Source organism: Epinephelus fuscoguttatus, linkage group LG15 (genome assembly GCF_011397635.1).
Source record: "Epinephelus fuscoguttatus linkage group LG15, E.fuscoguttatus.final_Chr_v1".
NCBI classification, from domain to species: domain Eukaryota; kingdom Metazoa; phylum Chordata; class Actinopteri; order Perciformes; family Serranidae; genus Epinephelus; species Epinephelus fuscoguttatus.
The window spans coordinates 11,225,374-11,245,662 of record NC_064766.1 but is presented as its reverse complement, the minus strand read 5'-3'; the positions used below and the strand labels follow the sequence as shown (position 1 = coordinate 11,245,662).

At 39.4% G+C, this 20,289-nt stretch overlaps 1 protein-coding gene across 1 annotated transcript in view; it reads right to left on the bottom strand.

Moving 5' to 3' along the window:
- The window catches only part of LOC125902109 (receptor-type tyrosine-protein phosphatase N2-like), a 294,836-nt gene that overhangs the window by 205,677 nt on the left and 68,870 nt on the right, over window positions 1–20,289 (bottom strand). Inside the window, exons 5-10 of the mRNA XM_049598248.1 lie at window positions 19,361–19,505; window positions 16,058–16,448; window positions 13,523–13,822; window positions 12,884–12,924; window positions 9,331–9,704; window positions 193–279 (exon numbers count right to left, since the gene is read on the bottom strand). Coding sequence (XP_049454205.1) covers window positions 193–279; window positions 9,331–9,704; window positions 12,884–12,924; window positions 13,523–13,822; window positions 16,058–16,448; window positions 19,361–19,505 — 1,338 coding nt within the window. The remainder of the gene's footprint in view (window positions 1–192; window positions 280–9,330; window positions 9,705–12,883; window positions 12,925–13,522; window positions 13,823–16,057; window positions 16,449–19,360; window positions 19,506–20,289) is intronic.

Sequence of the window (20,289 nt, the reverse complement as noted above, 5' to 3'; positions counted from 1 at the left end):
TGACACTCCACCACACAGTTGGACAAATGAGTGGTTTCAACCTCGAGGATAAATACCAGCTTTAGGTTGGATGGTGATTTTCAGTCCAGACTGCTCACTCTATGAGAACAAACAGCATTAACACAGCAGGGAGGAGTGGGCACCCTGTGATTTAGTGCTGGAGTGCGAATGATAAAAAGCAGAAATACGTACGAGAGCTTGGCGAAGTCCGTCATCTGGATTTTAGCCCTGCGAGCCAGGATTTCCATCAGGTGGAGGCCTTCATCCGTCTGTAGCCCACTGATGATCATGAAGAGGAGGCAGGTGGGAGGAGGAGGAGAGTAGAGGACAGAAAACAAAGTATTGAAGGAAGAGACAAGTAGAAAAAGAACACAAATTAAACTCATGTCAAGGAGTAAAACAAATGTCCTAATACGTCCTGTGAACTTACAATATGGTTAGCACATGGCTTGCTATACACTATAGAAAACAAGAGGACAGACCCTTGAGTTGGTGTTTTCTCTGGCAAATATATGTAAATAGAGGTTTATATTTCTCTGCTCCTTAATGAAACTCTGATGTACTTGCAGCTTACTGAGATGATTAGGCAAAACTGTTTTTCTCCCATTCATGCAACTAAAGTTCAGGAACTTTTCTTGTGTATGTGGCAACATTAGGTAAACGTTAATGAGGCCAAAGGAAAATCTTTGAAATTCAAATGTGTGATAAAGTAAAGCTTTTATAATTTGACACTTTCTAATCAAGCTAAATGAAAACTCGTACTTTGTGCCGAAAACATATTCGAACTACTTCTCTAGAATCCAGTCCTGCCTTCATTCCTTATGACAGGTGGGAGACCTTGAGGAATATAGCTAAGAAACGGAAGACGTACTTGAACAATATGTTGAGAGTTTGACGTGGCAGACATAGCAGATGGGCACAGGAGTACCATCAGTAAGAGAAATTTGAGTGGATGCTAAATATGTCTGGACATCTAACATCAAACATCTGAACTGAAACAGAAGGCAAATAAAAGTATAAAAGAGAGAAACAGAAGCTCTCAGGTGAGGTCAGACAGGTGTGAGAAAGAGATGTGGGAAGTGCTGTTCGGTGGCGAGGTGAATAGTGTGGAGGTGAGGCAAGTCGTAGACAGAGGGCTTGTTATCATCACTCCCTGCTCCCTCATTTTGTGATTTAAAGTGCGTGTTGACAGGGAGTGACAAGGTCAGAGGCAAAAACACCAAAGTCTGTGCAGCCATTTAACAAATGAAATGCCTTTGGCAGTGTTCCACAATGAGAATGACCTCTGTTGTGTTTGTGCATGTCGGCTTTCTCAAACTAAAAAACAAGAAACCTACCTCACCCTGAACCCTGATCTAATGGAATTACAGTATATATGCAGACAAAGAAAAGAATGGCACATGTGTGGGCACACGATGTTTGGAACAACAATGGAACAATACTTCACTATTGATTTTGGCAAAAAGTTATCAGAAACTGGTTTAATTTATTTATACGTGCACATAATCCAATTCAGTTGCCCCTCATTCTACGTTAGAGGATGTGAAAAGAAGTTGCTAGTTTTATTCAGGGTCCCCACATATTTTATATCTTCATAATTTTTCCATGACTTTTCAGGGACACATAATACAATTTCTATGACCACTCACAACTTATAACATGAACAGAACTGTATACTTACTCTAAATGTAAATGATCATATTAAAGGCGGTTGGCGGACACTGACCAGGAGAGCTCCCAAACTGGTAGGGTGACGGCCGACAGATGTGTTGGCTTGCGGGTTAATTTGTTCAAAAAAAAAAAAAAAAAAAAAGAGAATACTCCATACCTTCAAACTGCCATGCTCTACTTTCTGAGCACCTTAGACTGCCCATGTCAACTGCTTCATCTCAAAAATGCAAAACAATTTAAAAGTAGTGGGGTCTTAGATATAAAAACTTTGGGATTCACGACCCTACGTGTTTTATCACTGTCACAACATTATTTTTCTTGCACCACTTGCCTGTGGTTATTCAAACATATCAGATTCAAACTCTATTCAGACATAAATCCAGCTATCAGGCATACGGAGGGAGAGATGGAACATGGGGAAAAACATGATCGCAAACAAAACCTTTTTAAGCATCAATGCACATTAAAAAAAAAAAAAAACTTGTTATGTTACATTAGTTGGAAGGCTATCCATGGCAGATTACTGTAACAATTCACGACATTTCCATTATTTTAATAAAATCATAATGTGTGCAATATTGTTTCCTACATATTTGTTGCAAATTTGTGGTTTAACAACAATCCATCCCATTCACTTTGTGACAATATGTGGGAGAAAACCTTGCCATCTAAAATAATCAGGGGCAGTAATGTCCATTTAGTAGTATATAAACATAGTTTTGTAGTTCTTTTATTTGAGTCTTTCCACTTTGGGAGACCTTCAACCTCACAAGCAGGCCAATTTTGTACTTTTTACTGCACTGCAATTATCTGACAAGTTATTTGGTTACCTAATAAGCTCTAATTTTATATCAAACATGAGCTGCTCTCCAATAACAACAGTCCCAAAACTATGATGCGAGGTGGTTGCACGACAATGAGACGAAAATCCTACAACACTTTACTTTGGATAGTTCAGTATATTTTACGGTCCATGCTCACAGCAGTTAATTTAGAAACACAAAGTCACTAACATTTCTCTAAACTGTGAAGAAAAACTGCAGAGAATGAAGGAATAACAAATTAAGCATTCAGTTAAAACAGCCTTGACGCAAGCAAAGCCGGCAGGATGGGGAGTGTGTGTGTGCGCGCGTGTGTGTGCATGTGTGTGTGCTGGGAGACCACATTTAAAGCTCAATATCCGAACTCCAAGCTAATTGCTTCCTATCTGCTGTGGACTCATCTGACCTCCCCTCGGCTCCCTCAGCTGAATTCAAATGCAGAAAAGGAGCGGCCTCCAGACACCTGCAGGATGCCATGTTATCTCGCTCAACACCAGGCGTCCTCTTCCAATGACTCTGATGACGCCGAAGGAAGGCAGGGCAGAGGGGAGAGATTGTATGCAAACTGTGAAAATCACTTACTTTGAAATAAATTTAATTATGGGAATTAGCAGTTGTCTGCTTCCTTGTTTCCGCTGACATTTAACTGACCCTTTAGAGGTCTAACCTTTTTCTAAAACTTTCAGTCCTGGTTGAGTTGGCAACACCTGTGTCTTCATTCAACAATGAACATGATAATTACACACGTGCAATCACGTCAAAGTTAGGCTGACCAGCAAAGGAAAGTCTATAGGAAGTCACAGTTGTCTTTAAAGTTTGTCTTTTTCCTACTCTGTATGTTTGAATGATCTTTCATGCTTTTTGGTTGTAGAGAGTCCTCTTTAAAAATAGATGTTATTTTGAACAAAGGGTTTGTTTCCACATGGAGAGCACAACCCTGTACAATGATTCAACCATACTTCCAAGGGCAGACAGAAACAAAGGTCTCTATCAGCAGCAGTTGAATAAGAACACAAGAAATCATCAATCACTGGTAAAAGAAACTGAAAGCTTAACATCAAAATGTGTGCAGATGTGAACAGGGTCAGGTTCTTGTTTCAGTGTCAAGTGCACAAGGATGCCTATAACTAAGGATGGGAATTGATACGATTTTATTGGTACTGATGGTATTATCGATGGCATTATCAATCACTCCAAAGTCATCGAAATCTGGCACTTGGGCAGTGACTTGCAGTGTCAGGCACCAAGGAAAAAAGGCGTCCTTTAACACTGGCATGATATGCAGCCGGTTGCCATTATAGTTAAATGGTGCCTGGCTGCATCAGGGCGAATAGCAGCGGGACGAAAGTTAAGGCGGCGAAAGTCCAAGCAAGGCAGGCAGGAGGGGTGATAGATGGATCCAAAAAACATTGACTTTCACCTGTCCCGTAAGATTCTAAAGCAAACCCTAACCACGTGTTTTTGTTGTTGAAGGAAATTGAACATCAATTTGCAGTGTTGTATCGACGTAGTGCATTTATTTTGAAAGAGACTGTATGTAAACGTTAACTTTCCTGTGAAAAGTGTGTCTTGAAAGAATACAATGCATGTAACAGGCAGAACTTGACTCGATGTCCCAGAACGTCAGCAACCAACGCAGCCAGGGTACCTTTCAAGTCATATGTGGCCATGGAAAGTCCATGACCAAAATGTCAATATGTGAGGAGGTCGAAGTGAAAATGTGTTGCCCGTGCAGTGCAGGGAGGAAAGACAAAAACTGATGGGGGAGCCAAGCTGGATGTAGCCTGAGAGCTAGCAGTAGCAACAGTCATGATGTCATCATCTACAATAGATGAAATGAGAGAATGTTTGCACAGCATTCACTTTCATTTAGGTTTTCTACGTCAAAGATAGGTTAATATTTCCTGAACCTGCTTGCAAAGCACTAATGTCATTATGACAGGATATTTGTCATTTGTGAAGGACGTGCTCCTCGGTGGGGAAGCAGTGGCACTCGTGCGCAGAGTGTCCAATACATGGCATCCCTGGAATTTAAGCCTTTGTTGCATAGAGAGATTCATTCATCTTCTAACCGCTTCATCCTCTTGAGGGTCGCGGGGGGGCTGGAGCCTATCCCAGCTGACATCGGGCGAGAGGCAGGGTACACCCTGGACAGGTCGCCAGACTATCGCAGGGCTGACACATGGAGACAAACAACCATTCACGCTCACATTCACACCTACGGACAATTTAGAGTTATCAATTAACCTAGTCCCCAATCTAGAGAGATGATTTGATGTTTGAGCATATTGCTCGTGTTTCCACCCTTACTTAAAATGATTTTATATTTTACAGACTGCAGAGCTGCACTGTCACATTTTGTTGTAAAACAAGGCCACACTTGGACCGTTTCTTCCTCTCCACCATGACTCCTTCTTGCTGAAAGTCTCCAGCAGCGTAGAGGTATGAGTCTGATGTCATTGTTTTACAATGCCCTTCTGTCAGAGGAAAAAGCCACACACTCAGAGGCGTACAATACCACTGAGACAATTTGGAACCGGTTCTCAACTGGAACTGGTTCTCTATTCCCATCCCCACCTACAGCAAGCTTGAACTAACAGGAAACACTTTGCTTTAACAAAGTTATTCTCCACTTACAACAAAAATAGAAGGTAAGTTGAGGGTTAGCACTCTTAAAAGTGGATCAGGAAATATCAACTGAACATACTATAGGATGAATGGGTGAACTGTGATTTGTCACATCTGTCATGGCCTCCCAAAATATTTAAGTCCCAGTTGCACCGCTGTGATTCAGTAATGATTGAGGGTCACTGACACTTTTCTGGACAGGAAAACAAATTCAAAATCCAAGTTCACACAGTACTCGCCCCTGTGACAAAACACTGTTGGGATATAGACTACATGGAAGTTTTAATCATTTATTTCTTCTTCTTTTGGGGCAAAAACTATTTCAAATGCAAATACATATATGTGTCTGAATTATATAGTTTTTATTCCTCACAAAATAGCAGGGAAAAAAACAGATTGTATTAAATGCCCTCTCTTCTCCAGAGAATACTCATAGCATCACATTTGTTTAACAGAGGACAGTCAAAAACATCTGTGCTTCCTCTCTCAAACGACTGCTAAATGGAAGTTTGATGCAGTGAAAATCTTTGTTTTAAATAATAAGATAATATGGCTGACTCTAGGTGAGCCACTGTTAAGGAAACTAGATTGTCTATGTATGAGAAGTTACTAACAGCCGGGAGAGCAGACAGCAGCTTCAACAGCCCACAGTATGAGTCAGTCTTCCACAGTGCAGAGCATCTGCTGCTTCAGATCTGACACCAGTGATCACTCTGCCTGCCTGCAGATCCCGAGTGCTGATAGCTGCACTGGGGACCTCACAGCAGCTTTTACAGCAGCTAGCTCTGCAGCACACAGAACATTGGGTTGGGATCCTTCTCAGATACAACAGCCTGTAACAGCAGCATGTTTCCTCACACGGCACAGCTTTGATTAATTTTATTCAAAATGTCCTATTATTCTGCTCTTACACATTTTTAGTATAAGGGGGAAATACCAACAAAAAGTGTGCTCTGTGCAGTGGCTTTGCTGATATAGAGCAGCAAAAGCTACAGCCACAAAGAATGTGAACACAGGCCATAAAACATCAAACAACACGAGCTGAAACAACTTGGGATCCAAAGGTAACGGTTTCCAAACTTGAGTGGGAGTCTTCCTACAACAATATACTAACAACCAAGAGTAATTTATTGTTAGTTGCAAGATGAATATGCCTACTGAGCTGTGATCCCCTGCCTTTTCCTCCGGCAACATCAGCAGTTCAAATTGTTCACTTATCCACTCGGGCACAAACTATTGTACAGGCATTCATGATTCCTAAAGCATTTGGTAATGTTTGTTTCTAATGCTTCAACAACTATTGGATCAGGCTGTTCTCATGGACTGTTTGCAGGTACACCTACAAAAACTAATGCACCAGAATTTGTATATAACCCACGTAATAATGAGCCACGGATTTATGTATAACCCACATAATCATGAAGACTGCTATGACGTGACCAGTGTGCTGACAGGAGTAAAGACAGAAGTCATATAAGCAGCAAGAGTCTGCGTAAAGGGGCAGGATGGGGTGGTGGATGGGTCAAACAACACAGGACTTTCCCCCAAGAGACCGGTTTTTGTGTCCTGTGTGAAACCAAATAAAATTTGAGTTAATTTCAAGTATGTCATCACCATGTTTTCTTTTCCTAAACCTAATCTACGTAACATTACGTTAGGTGCATAACATGACGATGCACAACCATGTTTCTTTTCTTTTTCCTGAACCTAACATGCGTAACTTAATGTTAATTATGTAACTGTGTAACTTGACGACTCCACTTGTGGGGCACTAATCATACGACATTCATTTGGTTAAAAACAAAGAGTAATAAAAACCAGGATAGCAGAACAAACAAGCTGCATCTGGAACCAGGATCAGCGTAACTAACAAGTGACACTTCAGAGGGGTTTATCGGCCAGTGGCCTCTCTCAGATACATTGGTATTGAGCATGGTATGTGCCTCAGAAGAGGAGGCTATTTACAAATGAAGATTTTCCAATTTCACTCTCCAGACTCTTAGACCTAGAGATCTGAATCATGAGTGTGAGATCAAACATTTTCTCTAAATTAAATAACTGTAGTCCAGTCAGGAACACTTTAGGCAAAGAAAACTTTGTTTCCATTTGTGGTATTATATTTGGTGGTATGGCTTTGTTCTGGGGCCCCTCTGTAATTTCTCTGGCCTATGCAGAAAGCCTCTTCCATGTGCTTATGTGGAAAGCATAAGGCAGACAGGCAAACCTCCCTGCCCTTCCATGTGCCTACATGGAAAGCCTAAAGCAGGGAGAGCAGCAGGGAACAGAACAGAGCCAGCATCAATGGCAAACAGAAATGACATTGATAAGTCAGACACAGCTTGAAAAGGAGGAGCTGGGATGGAGGTTGGTTGCAAAGCAGCTTGAAGAGGAAGCAGCAACAGTAGGCAGGCAAGAGCAGTTTAAATAGGGCGCCCAGCTGCTCCACCAGTTGATTTGGGCTGTCTGAGATCAGCTAATGTAGCTGGGATGTGAGCTGAGCTCGACACTGTGTATTTGTACATGCATTTGTAAAAAAAATAAATAAATAAAAAAAATTTATAAATACAACAGCTGTGGTTTTGATCTAACTAACTTTTTATAAGGGTGTTTAGACCCAATTTCCAGATTTCTTCTGTTTTAACTTAACATAATATTATAGTACAATATTTGAATGTAGGTGGACTGGTACATGGAATGATGAATTTTCTGTGTTTTATAGATTAAGATATATGTGTGATGTTTTGAAATATGGCTTTTATATTGCTGTTTTTTTTCTACACTTTATTTAATTGTTTACTGTCAACTGTTTGACCACCCTGAGTGGTTTAGATGGTTAACCACATCTACCATCACAGAGCTTATCAGCCTATTAATGTGCATTATGCAAAAACGTAGGTACAACCTGACGAAGATCCAAGTAGGATCCAAACGTTGTCTTTTTTAAACTTCTGTGGAATGGATTAAGTGTGCAGGCGTTACCTTTTCTTCATAGGCAATCATGTGCCCATCTGGATAAATAATAATAACATATGTTTCTTTTATGGTCACAAACCCGTCTACTGTAGTCATGTCATGTGTGTTGTTTTCATGTATGAAACTGGAACACTCTCTTAGAGCCTTGGATTTATATAACAGTATATCACAGGAAGGTCTATAATCCTGTGAAACTAGATACACTGAGTATAAAATGAACAAATGAAATAATAAATAAAAGGAGACTAAATGTTCAGGGGGAGGCAACAAATTCAGAGGGCTTATGGATAAACAGTGTTTTTTTTTTTTAAAAAAAAAAAATGACATAATTACAGATTATTAAAAAAAACAAACTTTTTTTCTGCTGCGTACCCTGTACTCCCTTTTTAATAATTAAGCTAATTAGGGAGTGAAATCCATTACAAACTGAATGCAGTTTGGCAGTTGGTATTGTATATACACATGTTGTTTACTCAAGTGTGATAAACAAAATGTTACTTCTCAGATGATTTTAAAGGAAAATTATATGCGTTTTATTTTTCAAAAACAGGTTTTTAAGATGTAAATCACAACGAGGGTGAGCATATCAGTGATTCATATCAGGCATGCTTTTGTGTGTGGGATGAGAGAAAACAAGAGAAAATGCATTTATAAGTTAAAGGGTTAAAAGGTGGCCAGAAAAAAAAGCGTATCAAGGTGGCCATATGTACAGTATGTGTGGGTTGGGGAGCAGGTGTTTTCCTCCAGCTGTGATGAATCACCCTGTCTTCCTCCTCCTCCTCTTCACCCGCGGCCACAGGAGGAGGTGATACACTGAAACCACCAGGAGGTTCCTGCTATCAGCTGTCACCTCTGCCACGCTGCCAAAATGTCAGAACTTTGCATCTAATCTGTCTCCTTACAACTGTGCGCCTGCACTGAGACTATTTCCATTTCTGTCACTGCAGCTCGGTGTGAGAAGGCTACGCTTTCTACCCTTTCACAGTTTGAAGGATTCACAAAGCTATGATTTACTAAATTTAAATTAAACTCATGCTTACACATGACCATTTTTAATAAAACTACATTAAAGGAACCTCATTAAAAAGTTTTTAAGCATTCAAATATTGCCCAGTGTATTAGATATTTTACCTCTTAACTATCAGCACCGGTATCACACTCAAAGATCATGGATCAGTCCGGCTTTAATCAATATTTAACCATTGCTGCCACCCATATGTCAGTAGCTTATACTCACTCTGTGTCAGTGATGACATAGCCAAACACATCATCGTCTGCCTTCTTCCTGCCCGCTTTGACGTCCAGCTGGAGTTCCGGAACGTGCATCGTCTTCTTGTGCGGCTCCTCGTACACAAGCGAAGCAGGAGGGGGCACCACCTCCTTGATCCAGCCCTGCACCTCCGACACCTCCTCCACAGACTGGGTGCCGTCCTTCTTCTGCACCTTCACCCCTGCCTCGCTGGTCCGGCTCTGGACATTTTCCAGGCCCACCTGTTGGCTTTTGGGTGTTCCCATGGCAACGTCGTCACGATTTCTTGCTGAAGGAGAGGCGCTGAAGGAAGTTTTGTCCAGGTAGGCGAGAAGTTTGGTGAAGAGGGTTCCACTCTCAGGCTGAATAAAAAAAAACAAAACACATGAACCACAGTTACAAAATGATACTGACTATTTCAGCTGATAGATTTAAAAAAGCTTCAATTTCTGAAGACAAACAGCATTTTAGGCCTGAAATCAGAGTAAGAAAAAAAAGTTCTGACTATAGACATCCATTTTAAGCTTTTGAAGCCTCAACACATCTCTCCCCACAGCTGTTTCCACTTATTGTGCCTGATTAGACCTCTCTGCACTGTGAGTGTCTGCTATCTCTTGATTGACATCTTCTAGTTGCACTAGGAAACAAGGAAACTACACTACCTCACATTGATAGCCTGCTTTTTTTTTTACATCCACTGTCTCATTAAACCAAGAAGATGAAGAGTTCCAGCAATTTCTACACATGCAATCAAATGCAATTCATGTATTTGTGTTAGTTTATAAAACACCTTCAGGTTCATCACCACCTTCTTCTCCTGGCCTGGGAGAGGGCAGATTTACACATAGCTGGGAAAACCGAGACAAATGTATACAGTGTATGTGGCTGAGTGTAAATAAAAGTCTCATGTGGACCCCCAAGTTGAGGTCACCAAAGCTTCAGAGGATCGCAAGGCCTTCTTGATAATAAGAGGTCTTTACAGCAAACTTATATCTCAGCATTTCATTCATTTCTGCAAAGAAAACTGAATGAAATTGTTATTTTCACGGTTTAGCTTATTATTAAAAATGCAAAGGGCACAGTGAGGACCTGAACACAAGTTATATTCACAGAGCCTTTACTCTCTGCTCAAGAGCCTCATCCTGCACTCGAGAAGGAGCTGATAGAACTATTAACTATAGAACTACAAACAATTAGGTATGTATGATTTAAAAAAACAAAAACAAAAACAAAAAAAAACCATAATACAGAGAATTATACAAAACGTTCTTCAAAATATTTACAGGAAAAAATCTGATTAATATTCCTTCAAGTCCATTTAACACAAAAAACTTCTGGCTGTTATTGCATTTAATATTTGGATTACTTGTTCTTGGTTATCAACTGTAGTCCTGTTATTTTTATGTAGTGAATATAAAATGAAATATTCATAAAATACAAGACTTATTCAGTTTACTCAGTGATATTAAAAGTGGTGCCTTGAGGAAATGTTGGAAACCACTATTTTAGACAATTGTGGGCTTCCAGTTTTTATTTGTAAGAATTGGTTTTCCCAGTTTGGTGTGGATACACTTGACTAGTCTACACAGAGCCGTGACCTCAACCCAATCCAACACCTTCAGGATGAACTGCAACACAGATTGAGAGCCAGACCTTTTCACCCAACATCAGTGCTGGACCTAACTGAAGATCTAATGGTTAATGGAAGTCAATCCCTGAGGCCAGGTTCAACAAGTGGTGGAAAGACTGAAACTATAACTCGCACTGCACTGCAACTGCACTTTAATTTTCATTCTCCTCCTTTATCATCCTATCTGTAACTCTATTCTACATCATTTTTATCTTCTATTTTATTTTACTCTTTTACATTCTAAGTGTGTCTTTATATATATATATATATATATATATATATATATATATATATAACCAGTTGTCTCAGGTCAGCCCAAATCAAAATGTTACCTGGATGCTGACGTAGTTTACTAATACCTGAAGAAAGCCGTGCGCTTTGTCAGTCTCAGTGGCTCACACAGGTAGACGTGCGGTTTGTGTTATATTGTCTTTTGTTGACATGAAATCGAGTCCAGCTTGATGCAAATTTGTGTATATCATATTTTCTTTCCTTTCTTTTTTTAATGTCGCTGGTACGTAGTGCTCACTTACAGAAGCATATTCGCTGTGGTAGATGTGGGCTGCGACTTTAAGATCTCCAGTAATATGTTGCAGTTCACATTTCCACAAACCTCACCGCACTTTAGGGACTGTTCTTTACTTGTCAGGGGAGGAGGGTGGCTGGTTGATTTTTATTTTATTTATTTATTTTATTTTGATCCCCCCTTATGTTAATCACTTATTCATGCTGTTTTTGAAGTATGAATAAGTCAATAAGTAATTTATTCCATTGAAATATCATTGATGTATTATAGAAAAGTGATTCATCTTTTTATAAATGACAAACAGAGTGTTGCAATCACAGAGAAATAGTCTGACATGCTGTCAGTGATAAGCTGCTAGTCATCACAGTCCATAATATCAACTAATAACAGGAGATGTCAGATTCTGCCCCTACATTGCATGTTATTATTTTATTCTGCTTTATGTTTACATTGTACAGCATTATAATAAACTTTATTCCAGACTCAAGTCCATATAAGATACATACAAAAACACAGACAATACCATAAAAACAACACAACAAGTAGGTTTAAAACACTTAAATTTTACTTAAAGTTCACTTCACTTAAAGTTTAAAACTTCTTCTCATTTTTATATTGATCCCATCCAACAAAATGATGTTCATTCAGCAAGTCTTTTTTTGGTCCATGTCTAAAATAAATACATTTGACATGTGATTTTGTTGTTGTTTGACTTTTTATTTTATTTTTGCCAGTGCCATACAGCAACAGTGCTTGGGGATGTGGTCTTTTACAAATTTGAAAATACTGTAAGAATGTCACTTTTATAGAATTGGCTTCTTTATTTTATAATGTATGATTAACGTCTACATCAACAAATGTTAACCATAGAATCGTATCGAATCACATCGAATCGTTCCTACACTGTATCAAATCGTTCTGTATTAAAAATGTATCGTTTTTGAATCGTATCATAACCCGTGTATCTAGATACGTATCGAATCATCTATCACAGAGAGATTCCCAACCCCAGTGATTACATTTTCACAAATCATCATTAGATGTGTGTGTTTGTGCTACCATTAGAGGATTCTTCAAATAAGTCTCTATGCAAAAGTCCCAAAACTTTATGAAAACTAGACTTGATATACTTTCCATTCAACTGTATTTTGTAAGTCAGTTTCTCACAAGAATACTGAGTTCCTATTAAATTCTCAGGACAGTCACTTCACCTTTTGTACAGTAGCTAATGTCAAACACAATTTCAAGTTCTTTTGAATACTGCAGGCTGTAGGGTTCATTTCCTTTTCCTGGCAGAATATTACATAATTGCTGATAATGTCAGCCTTCCCTCTGACATTTAACATTTTTTTTTTTTTTTTTGCTCACCACAAACTACTACTTACCTCGTCCTTCACATTATGCTCCTCCGTATCCGCGTGACGCTCTGTTGGGACAAAGAGAATAAATGTATTCAGACATTTTTGTGTTCATCACTGAGAAAAATGGTAAGCGAGCAAAAGAAACTGTGAGGTTAACTGCACAGAGGTAAAAATGTGCACAAAAAGCTTAAAGCCACCTTTCCAAATTTCAAGGATGTTTTTAAATTGCAAATTAATTCTACATGTTTAATTTTGGGGGGAATTTGCTCTTGTGGACATCAGATTTTTTTCTGTACTTGACACAAAAGAGAAAAGAGAATCCGCAGAAGTAATATGTCTGCAGGTTTCAAGCCAAGCCACACATTGCCATATGGTTCATAATTTCTCGCCATTTTCAAGCTATTTGTTGAGCATTTTTACTTGGAGCATAAACCTTTTTTAGCCAGAGTGGTCTCAGTGGACACTGAACCACTAAAAGTGGCTGTGTTTATACTGAGCTACAGGGTGTCTATTTATTTTCACATTGATGTTAATGTTACACTCTTGAGGCAAGCTCCTTTGTTTAATCCTACCCAAACAATTATATGTGTACTTTAGGCTCTCCAGCTTTTTCTCAACAATGTCATTGCATTAAGAACACAAAATGAATCACTACAAAATCACCTTGAAGTGCTGCTGGCATAATAGGAGTACTCTCCTGTGGTTTCAGTGTTGGAGCGTTCTCGAGTAACTTCTCGTTTTCCTCATCCCTGGCAGCCTCCTCCTCTTGTTCCAGCTCTCCCTCCAAGTCTCTTGGTCCAGGTCTAACATGGGTGAGGCCTCTGTTTAGATTCTGGTCATGGTCAACCACCTGCAGAGCATCAGCTATCAGACTGGACAGCTGGCCCAAATCCTGAGGCGTCAAGCCATCCACGTCCACGTGTTGCCTGACGACATTCTTCAAAACGTTTTCGATGAACCTCTCTGGAGGAGACACAGATGTGAGAGAACAGTGAGTCAAACAAAGACAGTCTTTTTTTTTTTCTTCTTTTAGAAAACATAGCAAGATAACTTTCCTGCTTCGGGGGACACTTTGTCTACTGTATTTGGGTCTTGACGAGCAGCATTGCAAGTTATTCAGAGAAAAATGCACCAACACTTTACAGCTTAATTGCTTTTTTTTTTTAATTGTGAAACAAGACAAGATACATGTAAGGACACTTGAAATAAGGCTACATACATACATAAAGAGACATATGACATGACGAAACAACAATTAATGACTGGGTGTGCGTGGGTGCGTGCGTGTGTTGTAACTAATGAACGACAAATATAAATGGTGACAATGACATACATAATAATAGTAGTAATGATACTAATGATGATAATAAAAAGAAGTATTAATCAACAACAACATCACCATCATAGGCATTGAAAGGGGGGAGGCGAAAGAGAAAATAAACAAACAAATAAATGAAATTAAGTGAATAGAAAAATAAATAAATAAATGAATAATAATAATAATAATAATCATAATAGTAATGAAAATAATGAAAGTTTATATACATACACACACAATAATAATCATTATCATCACCATCATCGCCATCATCATCATCGTCATAATGATAATAATAAATAAAGGGGGGGATAAATAAAAATAAAGGAAGGAAGAGAAGTGAAGGCTCTGCCTCAGATCCCCACGCAGCCACAGAGCAGGCCGACCCCCACCTGTGTTTGCTATGGGACGCAGGGAGAGTAGGCTACACCATACAGCAACAAAGACAGTCTTAACTTGAAAAGCAGGAACACTATTGGTTGTTTGTGAAATGCTTAAAATGTTTACTTTAGACTGAAAGTTCATACCAGAAAAATCTGTAGCTCCAATTACCTACCAGATAGTGTGATATGATTGATAGCTCCCAAAGAGCCATTAAATGGACCTTGTGGCAAGATTGTTTTGTCAACAACCTATGATTATGTTTTTAATCATGCAAAAAATGACCATAATGTCATAAAATGTCCATACACAGAAGGAGCATGATGTTGCTCCTGCCACAAAAAGTTATGGGCCGTAATCTGAGTGACAATAGCACCATGTCAAAAATCCAGCCGCCTCATTCATTTCAGTAATACTGCTTCACTGGTATAGTTATATAAGTGCCAAAAACTGCAGTTCCTCAAATGGCCACTTGAGGCTAGCTGAGCAAGTCAATCCCAATAGATACAATAGATACATACAACTTAACAGCGAAAAATAAACATGTTTACAGCCTGGAACAAAAAACACTTCTGGTCATTGTAACTAATTTTCCTACTCATGACAAGTGTGCGGGGATGAATTTTTATATAACTCTCCCATTTATATTTTATTGAGGCTTAAAATTATGTATAATTAAGGGTGTGGCCCTTTGACTGACACGTGGGTGTTGCCTGTTAACAAGTGGCCACCATGGAGGCAAAGTTAGTTAGGTAATTGCAACCATGGCATATCCTCAGATTCACAGAGAATAGGCATAGCTGCAACTGTCACTATTTAAGTGAGTTTTCAGTTCATGAAAGTGAACTTCAACATTTTGGTCGCTGGAAAGATCTCATTCAGCATTTAGCTGAGACCATCTGTTGGGTATTCTGTTTCCCACTGAATGCATTGTGTTTTAATGATTTTAAGCCAGTTCTTCTCGAAACTAGCGAAAACTAGCATTAACATTATTGATCATAGACTGTAAATGCATGGTGCTAACCAGGCTAATAGCTAATGTTAGGGCTACCTCCACCCTGTCATTCAAATATAGTTACTTCTGGCTCAAAAAAAAAACAAAAAACAGTCAAAGACAGTCAAAATGCCAAACTCGAGGTTTCAAAATGGTGGTTCATAAACCAATTTGTAACATCACGGTAGCTACAAGCTTTATTTTTCAACAGTCTCTGGTCCCCAGGCAGATGCATGACATCTGGTAACAAAATGTGTTAACAAATCAAACACATGTTGGGTATAACTTTGTAACATGAATTCTACTTTTACTCAGAAGATTTTTATTGACCTAAACCTGACCATAGCTTAATCATAGAGGTAGCATATCAGGAAACACCCATTTAAGTCATTCTGTAACTGTAATATCAGTTGTTTTGGAAGGCACCAACAAGTGTTCTATTTTGTCTTTTACTTAATGATTTCCTGAGCTTGAAATCCATCATGGTGCACTTTAACACACATACCGTCCACAGACGTCAGAGGGTCCTTGACTGAATCCCCTTGAGTTCTTCCCAACTTCAGAAGCCTGGATTTTGAGGTCTCCTTTTTGAGCCCAGAGTTTTCTATTCCGTCGCTGTAGAGGGGCCTCAGGCGGGGCGAGGGGCCCGCCTGCTCCTCGGGGCTCATCCCCCCGCCATGGAGGGACAGATGCCCGGAGAGATACTGCCTCAGGGCGCCAAGGAGAAGGTCACCCTCTGCTTGCGTGGCAAGGAGCTGGTCAGCTGGAGGTCTCTGCTTCTGCAGAGGTAAGAAAGATGAAAGAGAGGAAAAGCTGGAGGGAGATGACTTCTGAGCCGAAATCTGAGCCTTGGAGCGATAGAAGTCCGCAGGGATGCCTGACTGGAAACGATCACTCTGAAAGAAACAAGAAAGGCATGTATAATCACATAGAGTTCATTTAACCAAATGTAGCCATTCAAAACCTAAGCAGTAAACATAAGTGTATGGTTATGTTATTATTACATCCTGATTCATGCAACACAGATCTGATGTTTTATTGGCACTGTTGCTGGCCAAGGGATTTAAGATACTGACTATGAATCGCAACAAGCCTGGTTTAAGTAAGGCCTTGTTGCTTGTCATTCCCCATCTTTCTCCCCTTGTTTCCTGACATGTCACTGTCTAAATACAGTCCTTAAATAATGAGTGTAGATGTGATATGTATGTGAATGCAAAAGATGTTGCTGAGGTACAACGATGCAAAGTCATCCTGCCAGAGTGGTTTTGGGTTATTCTGCTATTTTACGACATTATATTGTGTTTGTGCTAAATTTCTAAATTTCTTACAAATATTACTGGTCAAAATATAACGCCTAGTCAAAAAAATAGATGTAGATTTTTAAAAAATATATATCATATGTGAAGTTTATTTATTTAATATACCAAGAGATGTGACAGTTTATTCTGTAAATTAATATAATTCAATTAAAAAAGATATACAAAAACAAATTTTAAGATGTATAAGGATGAGGGAAGGTTGGTAGGATTAACATTTATTAAACCTTTATTTAACCAGGAAGTCCCATTGAGATTTTTTTTTTTTTTTTTTTTTTTTTACAAGAGAGACCAGGCCAAGGTAGCAGCCAATCAAAACAAATTTAAAATGCAACAAATACAATATATAATACTAACATCCAAAATAATTCAGACATAGTAGCCTCTCAAGAAAAACAAGCACATGTCTCTGTCAACACATTCTTTATGATGCCCTCAAATTCACTGATGGATATAAGTGTTTCTAATTTTAGGATTTTTTTGGAGAGTGTTCTATGTCCAAGGTGCGTTTTTCCCAGATCTGTTAAAACCGGGGTACATTGCAAAGCTTAGCTGGTAACTACCAGAGCTGGCACACAGAAGGGTGCAGAGGGTAGTTTGTTTGATTTAAAAGAGAATAGACATGTGCATATATGTAAACTGGGGGGAAACAATATGTGCTCCCACTCGATTTAGTCACAGCATTTTGATAAAGGAGCCACATTTTGCTTTAATATTAATGACTTTCATCCAACATCTCAACAAAATGATTATTGACATGGAAATAAAGCCCATTTTGGAAAAACAAGTTATTAATCCATTTATGCAATCATATTAACAGATCCATCAGCAACAACAAAGGCAAATTGTCACTGCCGGCTCCATTAACGCCCACCTGGGAGCACAGAAATGGCACAAGCCTGACTAACGGTAAAATTATCATAACAATAGCAACATAGACAGTAAAGTTCCTCACAGCCCTCATACTTCTTTATGATTTGTATGTGCGAGGCCCCTTCTGGTATTTGTCACTGTCTGTATCTTTATTCATCTATGTCACGCAGTCGGTGCAGTTTATTCCACTTGTGCCCTCGGGGACCCCTTCAGTCATGCTGCTCCTTTTCGCTTCCACCAAACACATGAACCTGGGGAGAAAAGGCCACGAGCCCGGAGCGACGCCTGCAGGCTCCACGCCATCGTGCTCTGTGAGGTACAATCCCCCCCCAACGGGAGGAAGGCCTCTGCCATTCAGCCGTGCTCCGCTCCCCTCACTCTGAGCGGTGGACACGGTGGAGGAACCAGTCACGTGGAGAGTTATTAATTAGAGCGGTGAACTCCTGAACTCTCAGCTGGTATTATTCAGCTCATAACGGTCATGCTGGGAGAAGCCATCAGTTAGGATGGGGAAGCGAGAGCCGAGTGACAACGAAAGATGACACCAGACCCCCCGTTGTGAAGGTGCGTGGGTTTGTGTGAGTTTTTGTATGGCTGAGGAGTTGCTGGTTGAGTGTGTGTGAGTGTGTACTGCGTGTGTATGTGTAAGCACTTTCTTTTTCAACAGAGGCAGGTGGCTGTGAGAGGAGGGTGGGGCAACATGCAGACGTTGGGGTAAAAACAAATACCCCACCTGCTCTTTGCCCTCTCAAATTTGAAACAGGAAGCAACAGGAGCTGAAGTTTATAAAAGCTTACTGATCGTCAATCATACGTTTTTACATGTTTATGCATCATTGGCAGTATAGAACAACATGGATAAAAACTTAACTATAATATTATAGTTAATAGTTATATAATATTATTCAATTTACTGTACTATAATCAGTCAGTAATGGATAAAATAAACAGATAGGAATTTGCATTTCTGACAAATCCATTGAATTAAATACCTATGAACTGCCACAAAACAGTCTTGCTCACTGATTTGCAGCCTTGCCCACAACACCCATTTGTGCCAAAAGAACGACTATATTTAGTACAATAAGGAAAAATGCCACATTTTGTTTTGAAGCTATTAGTGATAAGCTATAAAACTTAGTCTCTTGATGTTTTGTAATCTTTAAATTTTATACATTTGTGTGAAAAGTGTGTTTCTGCATAAAACATTGAACCCCTGGTGTTGTGCTTGAAGAACATACAATAGTGTTAAAATTTTACAATTCAATCCTACTCATCCTTTAACAGCTACCGCTGACTGTTGAATGCTTTATATTCAGAAAATGTTTAATAAACACTTGTGAATAAAAAGTTGAATTGGTCAGATCTTAATCATAAACGTAAAAACAGTGCAGAAATCTAGTTAAAACTGAGGTGATAAAGAAATACTATGGTGGTATTACATTTTTTTTTGTGAATAATATTAAAATAATTGGCTGCATATAAATTTAATATTATATATGCCAAACAGTATCAATATATTGTGATAAAAAACTGATAAAACAAAAAGCCTGCAATACCACAACACAGAGACTCACAGAGATCCAATAGTGGCAAACATATCATCCAGATATCCCTCACCTTGTCAGGGGTGCTCAGACCGGAGGCAGACGACGTCTTGGGAAGGAGGCCGAGACGTTGGAGGTACATCTGCAGATTTCTGCTGAGCTCCACCTCCACCGGCTTCACCCTCTGGTCTACTGGGTCCATCGCTTCAGCTGCAGGCCTGTGGGAGAGAAACAGGAAGGAAAGTGCACATCACTGTATGACTGTACACCAGCACAGCCATCACACAATTTAATTAATATACACTGCTGTGTATTTCCAACACTTTACTGTGCTCTCCAAAACCGCTTTCTTTTGTTATAGCTTCACAATATTTTTAGCAAACCACAAGTCATGAGCCACGTTTTCCTCTTTTTTGTCATTTGTCATTTTGTCTGGTACGCAGAGGCCTGTACTACGATGCAAGTTCAACATACCCAGGATATCTTTTGGTAATCTGGCTTCAATAAACCTAACAACCACAATCCCGATCTAGCAGTAAGCGCATTCACATGAAAAGGGCAGTGCTGCAGCATATGGTCATGCGTACACATGGACAAATCTACTGGCAGCAGGGCAGCACACTTTACAAACAAAGCGCAATATGAAAAAGTAGACAACAAAGAACTTAAACACATAATCAGGCTAACAGCTTCAAATGCAAGAAAGACAGCTGACAAAAAAAAAATTACAGACTGTGTGAATGCTGAAGTAACTCGGCTTATAATATCACTGCCACAAGTAGATCCAACTATTAATGTATTTGTATTCCATTAAATTAATGTGTTGTTTAGATGTATTCTATTTTAGTCTTACTCTTTCAGCTGCAACCTGATGGTGTCAAACAGACTTGTGAGCAAATACCCACCCTCTGCAATAATAAAGGGTGCCCCTTAATGTAAGGGGTGGAAGGGGGTGTTTCATCAGACTCTTGTGGAAGTGGCAGCTACTTTCCAAAGAGAATC